This window comes from Grammomys surdaster, unplaced genomic scaffold (assembly GCF_004785775.1).
Source record: "Grammomys surdaster isolate TR1022 unplaced genomic scaffold, NIH_TR_1.0 164, whole genome shotgun sequence".
NCBI classification, from domain to species: domain Eukaryota; kingdom Metazoa; phylum Chordata; class Mammalia; order Rodentia; family Muridae; genus Grammomys; species Grammomys surdaster.
Window position 1 is genome coordinate 5866042 of NW_021604612.1, and position 7500 is coordinate 5873541.

The window sequence follows — 7500 nt, forward strand, 5'->3', positions numbered from 1 at the left end:
TCCCTCCCTTCCCCCTCCCTCCTTCTCCCTCTCTTTCCTTTTTTCTATGTAGACCAGGCTGACTTCCAACTTTCAATCTTCCCCACTCACCCTCCCGAGTGCTAGGGCCACACACACAAACCACCACCCCTGGTTTGAAGATCCTTCAAAGCCAATGGCTCTCCAAGCTTCATCTTCCCCTCACAGACACAGGTGGGCTCCGGATTCCAGTACAAGGAGCCGAGGTGGCCACAACTGACAGCCTGTGACACCATGACTGTCACCTTGACAGGGGAGCTAACTAGAATATGGGAATGGCATGCCATCTGTCAAGGTCCTCCTGCCAAACCTCTTGGAAGGAGCCACTGTGAAGAGACACGCCCCTCCCTTAGTGAACCCAACCCCACAGAGTTCTCACCTTAGACCAGGAGTTCCATGGAAATTCTTACGGCGTCCATGGTAACGATGGGGCAGCGGCTCAGGTTTGGAAGGGACATAAAGACAGACTAGCCTTCCCTCTTGGAAGAAGAGTTCTAGGGTCCCTAGAAGATACTAGAATCCACATATGCCCAAGTCCTGTACTTACAGAAAAGGCGTTGTGTTCACATAACACTTATGTACGTTGTTGCCTTTGACTAGCACGTATGCGAATCTTCCTGTGTGGTTTGAACCCTCTCTAAATGGCTTACCCAATGTAATGTAAATGCTATATAAATAGTCGCTACACTATAGTGTTTAGGGATAGTAACAAGAAAAAAAATTTCTGTACAGTTTGGTACAGATGAGATTACTTTTTTCTTTTTATTGATTTCGTTCCTCTGTCAAATGTTCTGAAATGCAGACGCCGTGGACATGGAGAGCCCGGGGCACAGTGTAGTTAGAGCAAGTTGTACACGCATGCACGCACGCACGCACGCACTCACGCACGCGAAAGGGGCGTGGCCTCAGACAGATTCCGTAACCTCCCTGTGCTTCGTTTTCCACACCTGGAGTGATGACTGTGGTGAGGACTAAGTGACTGGAGCCTCATCCCCGCTGTGCCTCCCCAGGTGTCATCAGTAATTGGAAGGATGAGTCTCGCCTCCCACCCTGCACCATCTTCCAGGCCTTCAAGTACTACCTGGACATCACCACGCCGCCCACGCCCCTGCAGCTGCAGCAGTTCGCCTCCCTGGCCACCAATGAGAAAGAGAAGCAGCGGCTGCTGGTCCTCAGCAAGGTGGGTGGATCCTGAGAGCCCTGCAAGGCCTGGGATTTAGGGGGCGCACTGAAAATGCTCTTCCAACTGTTCACAGCAGGTGGCAGTCTTGAGCAAGGGGGCGTGTCTTCATTTGCATATGGTCTTCACTTTGACTTGTTCCTGCTCTGTCTCCTGGGCTCTCAGGCCTGACAAATGGAGAATGGGAAACCCCTCTTGAAACTCAGCAGGCTCTGGCCACCCACACCCACACCCACACCCACACGCCCACATACCCACACGCCTACACCCCAGATACATCCACGCTATAGTAACTCTTATCACTTTCCTTTGTGAATCTGAGCTCTTGTCCGCACTCCCTTAACCAGTGCATGGAAGAAAAAGGAGTAGAAACCCTCGGAGCAGGTTTACAGGCAGGGGTTTAGTTCCGGGTGGTAACAATGGTTTTTTTTGGTGTAGAGTATCTAGAAAAAAAAGACTGCTAAATGAGAGACCTCTAATAATTAGCTTTACAACCCTTGCTTAGATACCATGAACATGCCTGCCCCAAACTGTTGCCTGGCCTTGCTCAGGACAGTGTCTAGGGCTGGAGATGTGGCTCAGTAGGTAGAGCTCTTGTCTAGCACACAGGAAGCCCTGGGTTTGGTCCTTGGTAACATAAACTAGACTTGGTGGTATTCCAGCACTTGGCCTGTTATTCCAGCACTTAGGATGTGGAGGCAGGAGGATTATGAGTTTGGGGGCATCTTCAACTACATAGAGAGTTCCATGACTGAAAAAAAAAAAAGAAAAAAGGGGTTGGCAAGATGGCACAGTGTGTAAAGGTACCTGCTGCCAATTCTGACAATCTGAGTTCAGTCTGGGACCCACGTGGATGGTGGAAAGACAACCTACTCCTGGTAATTGTCATCTAACCTCCACGCACATGCATGGTTACACACACACACACACAGCCCTGTACATAAAATATATAGGCTAGAGAGATGTCTCCATAGTTTTGAGTATTTGCTATTCTTGCAGAGGGCCAACATTTTATTCCCAGTACCCACATGGTAGCTCATCACCCCAATTCAAGGGAATCAGACTACTGTTCTGACCTCTGGAATCACCAGGCATGCTCACGGCTTGCATACATACATACATACTTACATACATGCATACATACATACATACAAGCAAAACATTCAGACATATAAAATAAGTCTAAAATTTAAAAATTAACATAATTTAAAATAAAGATACTTACCTGCTCAGGGGGGACCACCCAACACAGCCTTTCCCACGGGGATGGGGTCTCCTTCCCAGGAAACAAGCCCCCAGCAGAGGCCGTTCCTTTTTCTATTCAGGAAGGGGGACTGGGGGAGTAGCAAAGGAGTGAGTGGCTCATTAGCAAGAGCATATTATCAAGAAATGTGAAAGTAAACACCAGAAGCCAGCTGGGACTCTGAAGTGGGGAGCTGGAGACAGATGGCCACGGGAGAGCGGGCGGCCTTCACTGTGTCCTAAGCTTAGCGGGATTTTGTAATGTTTAAAAGATGTATCATTTAGACTGGAAACGTGTGATGAGCGGTGGTGGGGGTGGGTACGAAGAAGGAACGTTTTGCATAATATTCTTTGAAAGAGCGGTTTCCTATGAAGTCCGTTTTCTTCCTGAAAGCACCAAAGTCACCAGACAGGATAAACGAGTGGGATTTTTTTAATTATTGTTCTCAGAGACACCTGTGAGAGAAAAAAAAATGGGCCAGCAGGCAGAAGGGGCTGAGGAAATAGATTGCAAAACAAAGCTGACCCCAGAGATGAAGAAGAAAGGGAGGGTTGGGCAGGTGGAAGTTTTCCAGCTTGCAATGGTGGTTTCTGAAAAACTTTGCCAAGGTTCTGGGGGTGGGGGTGGGGGGATTCCTAGAGCCAAAGTCATGGTTCCTAGAAGGGATCACCTGTGTCTCACACTTGAACCTTCCGCAGGAATCCGTGTCCAGCCGCAGCATAGCTAGCTGCCAAATGCTGTTTCACGTAGCGGTCACTGCCAGGGGAAGTCAGTTTTAGGTTCAGGTCCATTCAGAGTCCTGCACTGGAGACTCTTGGTTATGAACCCTCTGTTGTGCTCTGAATGGGAAATATAAGGCTGGAGAATTGGTTCAGTAGTTAAAAAAAACTTGATGCTTTTCCAGAGGACTCAAGTTTGTTTCCTAGAACCCACACCAGATGACTTACAAATCTCTATTAACTCCAGCTCCAGAGGATTGGGGACTCTGGCCTCTGTTGACTCCCACACTCAAGTGCACAATACTCGCCTGGAGAAATACGCACACCTATATGTGATTTAAAATAATAAAGATAAGTCTTTGAATGTGCAGTATCCCCCCACAGACTCATGCAGTCCGAACACTTGGTGTCACCAGATGGTGGCGCTGTTTGAGGTAATGGCACTTTTAATAGGCAAGGCCTTCCTGGAGGAAGGGGAGTCTTAGGGGTGGGACTTGAGGTCTCATAGCCCAGCTGCACATCCCTGTTCATTCCTGCTATGCGTGTGTGCGCTGGGATGGCTGTCTCATGCTCCTGCAGTCTCCTGTCCTCCACGATTGCCTGTATCTTCCTTGAAGTGTAAACCGAAAGCAACCCACTTTTTCTTTAGGTCACTTCTGGTCAGGGATTCAGACAGCAAGCAAGAGAAACGAGTAATGCAGCTCCCAGCAACTGGGGGGGGGGGGGGCAGTGTGGCTCAGCACTGAAAATAGAGACCTTTAAAAACACAATTCTTGGGGCTGGAGAGGTGACTGACTCAGCAGTTAAGAGAACTTGCTGTCCCTGCAAAGACTGGAGTACATGTCTCAGCATCCACATCAGGGGACCCACGGCTATCTGTAATTCCAGCTGCAGGGACTCTGGCGCCCTCTTCTGGCCTCTGCAAGAAATCACACACATAGACACACAGACACAAGACAGACACACACGCAGACACAGACACACACGCAGACACAGACACACACATAATTTAAACCAAATCTTTTAAAATTATAAAGACTATTTTTACCTCACAGGTCACACACGCATGTAGCTGTCAGGGATTGTTGTACTTACTGGCTAAAGGTTGCCCTCCCCGGCTCAGATTCAAAGCCTAGTCCTAGCTAACCAGGACTCCGTGCCTCAGTAGCCTCATCTGAGAGATGGGATAATGTGATAGCCAGCTGCTGCAGAATGAGTGTCTACGGCTGCTAGAGTCCTCACATCAAAATTAAACTCCCTCAGTTAGATTTGATGTGTCACTTAACAAGGGGATGACATTAAAGGGTAGGGACTAGGGTGGGAATGCAGCTTGGTGGTTGGAAGGTAGAGTATGCACAGGACTGGATTTGACCACTAGGACTGGCACTACAAGAGGGGGCAGAGAGAAGAAGGAGGCAAAGAAGGAAAGGAGAAAGAGAGAGAGAGAGAGAGAGAGAGAGAGAGAGAGAGAGAGGAAGAGGAAGAGGAGGGGGAGGAGGAGGAAGGAAGAAGGGGCGGGGCTTCTTCAAGGCAATTGAGTCAAAGACTTCACCCTCATAGATTAGATCAACATTTCTATAAAAAACTGGCCCCCCTCTGCCATGTTAGAACATGTAGCTGACACCACCTATGCACAACGGATCCTCTCCAGATGCCAGATCTGCAGGCATCCCAGTCACAAACCTCCAGGATCTTCATGATAGGTTTCTCTTGAGCAAATTAATCAGCCTTGGATATTTCAGAATATCCAGAGCCATCTCTGTGACCAAATACCCAATATGAGGCAACTTAAGGCAAGAAAGGTTTTCTTGGGCTTACTGTTCGCAGGGTGCCGCTGTCACAATAGGGAAGGTACGGCCACAGTCACACGGGGGAGGAGGTCAGCAGCTAGTCTCATTGCACCTGCAGTCGGGAAGCAGACAGTGACCAGGAAGACGATGGACTGGACTGTAATACTTGATGGCCCACCCCCCCCAATAACTCACTTCCTCTAGTGAGGTTCACCACCTAAAGATTCCACAACCTCCCAAGACAGCACTGCTTACCAAGAACAAAGTGTTCAGACACATGAGCGTATGGGGGACGGTTCACACTTGAAGTACAACCATTCAAAGCCCATCTATTTTCAAAGCCAGAGGCTCAATGCCCCACTGTAGGTACCGAATATCCTCAGGTCAGTTCTCCTCCTCCCAGGCTGCCCTCCAGGCCCCACTAGAAATCTGGGACCTGGACTCAAAGCCCCTCTCTGTTCTTTCTTGCCACAGGGGCTCCAGGAATATGAGGAGTGGAAATGGGGCAAGAACCCCACAATGGTGGAGGTGCTGGAGGAGTTCCGGTCCATCCAGATGCCTGCCACGCTTCTCCTCACCCAGCTGTCGCTGCTACAGCCTCGTTACTATTCCATCAGCTCCTCTCCAGACATGTACCCTGATGAGGTGCACCTCACCGTGGCCATTGTGTCCTACCACACCCGAGGTGTGTGTTTGGGGAAGCCTACTGGGAGACCCTTGCGTCTGTATTCCCCCCCCACCCCCCGAGGTGTCTGGAGATCTCTCCCTAAACTGCCCGTGGATCAGATCACAAATCTTGCAGGACGCTCTCAGCGAAGCCTAGAGAATAGAGCAAACACACACAGCAGGCTGCGTGTCCCCGTGGCTGAGCTAACCCTGAGTGTGGTTAGAAATAGACAAGGGGGAAGGGGGAGGCTGAGTCCTGCTCTGATTCGCTTGATCTTCTCAGACTTCGAGCGGCAAGTAGAACAGGCCTCCTCCACCCTGTCTGACCTGCTGTGCAGTGCACACAGGGGTATCTCACAGGCCTAGCTGGAGCTAAATAGCACTAACACCCCTTCGATCTGTTCCCCTGTGACCAAGGAATTGAAACTATGCAGTGCCTAGAGGCTCTGAGACACCTGTGAACAAGCTAGTCAGAACATCTTGATTGGGCTCTCAAGCTGACAGGGTCTGAGTGTTCACATACAGACTAATCCAAATCCTGAGGACAAGCCAACCTAAGCTCACTCTGGTTGTGTTAGTCCCCCTTTCTCCATCAGAGGCAGGGGTCCAGAGCTCTCCAAGGCACAACACTTGTCATTGAGCTGGGAGAGACTTCACTGGGGGTGAGGGCGGGGCTGGGAAGTGGAACAGTGCCTGACATCATCAGACCGGCCGCTTGTTCATCCTTGTAGATGGAGAAGGACCAGTTCACCACGGGGTGTGCTCCTCCTGGCTCAACCGAATACAGGCTGACGACATCGTGCCCTGCTTCGTAAGAGGGTGAGTGGCTGGTGAGGAGAGGTGCTTGGCCAGCTCCCAGAAAGGCAATGACGCCATGCATCCGAGTGTACGAGGGACTAGGGACCAGCCCGAAGGGCTCTAGATAGATGTCAGGTAAAGCAGGGGTAACACCAATACCTTGTGTCATTCTGCCTTGTTACGGAGACAGGATCAAGAAACACACAGCCAGCTGGGTATCCCAGCAATACATACATGTATAAGACCATGATGAAATGGTGGTCTCATCCCTGGACACAGACCCACGGGGATTCTATCCTTGAAGACATAACAACCCCAAACATCAGATATTGTCAGGTGGGCCCTGAGGTGGTAAGGAAGAGAAAGGCATACCCGGTTGACTTTTTATTTTTTCTTTTTATTAATCAGCATGTGGGTGTGAGTGTGGTCACAGACGTGGAGGTCACAGGACAGCCACGTGGAGTCAGTTCTTCCCCTTCTGCCTTTATGTAGCTCCCGGGGATCGAACTGGGGTCATCCGGCTTGCACAGCAGGTATTCCATCTGCTGAGATGTCCCCTGGGTTCTGTTTGTGCTTCTGGCTTTCACTCCAGTTTCTCAGAGATGGCAATGTACTGAACACCCCCATCAAGAGGAGATTTCCCCCATTTTAAGGGACCCTCACTCCATATACAGTGGAAGCCCTGCTCCAACACTGTCTTGGCCCACTGCTCTTTTCTCCTGTTGAAAAGGAGAAAAGGAGGGTCGGTGGTCTGGTCCACCTACTGTCCACATCAGTCTCATGGAGCTGGTTTCCAAACCAGAGTCCTGAGCCCAGTCTGACCATATAGCCCAGGAACCTCCATGTTAGCATCTCCAGGTAGCTCATGTAGGCACTGGTGTCTGCAACCTCCTGATTAAAGACCTCATGGCCGACGAAAGACCAGTTCTCAAGAGTGGACTAGAAAGTTGAAATCAAGGGGCTGGGACGATGGCTCAGTGAGCCAAGTACCCAATGTGCAAATGTGAGGCTCTGAGTTCGAATCCCACACACCCACTTAAGAGCCAGGCAGGGTGGCACAGGCTTGTAACCCCAGTGTGTAGCCCC

General features: G+C 50.2%; 1 protein-coding gene across 1 annotated transcript in view; it reads left to right on the forward strand.

Annotated features, from left to right (window-relative positions):
* Positions 1-7500, forward strand: part of Nos1 (nitric oxide synthase 1) — an 87799-nt gene that overhangs the window by 71823 nt on the left and 8476 nt on the right. The window contains exons 22-24 of the mRNA XM_028765459.1: positions 1029-1198; positions 5425-5635; positions 6348-6435. Of these exons, the coding sequence (XP_028621292.1) occupies positions 1029-1198; positions 5425-5635; positions 6348-6435 (469 nt within the window). The remainder of the gene's footprint in view (positions 1-1028; positions 1199-5424; positions 5636-6347; positions 6436-7500) is intronic.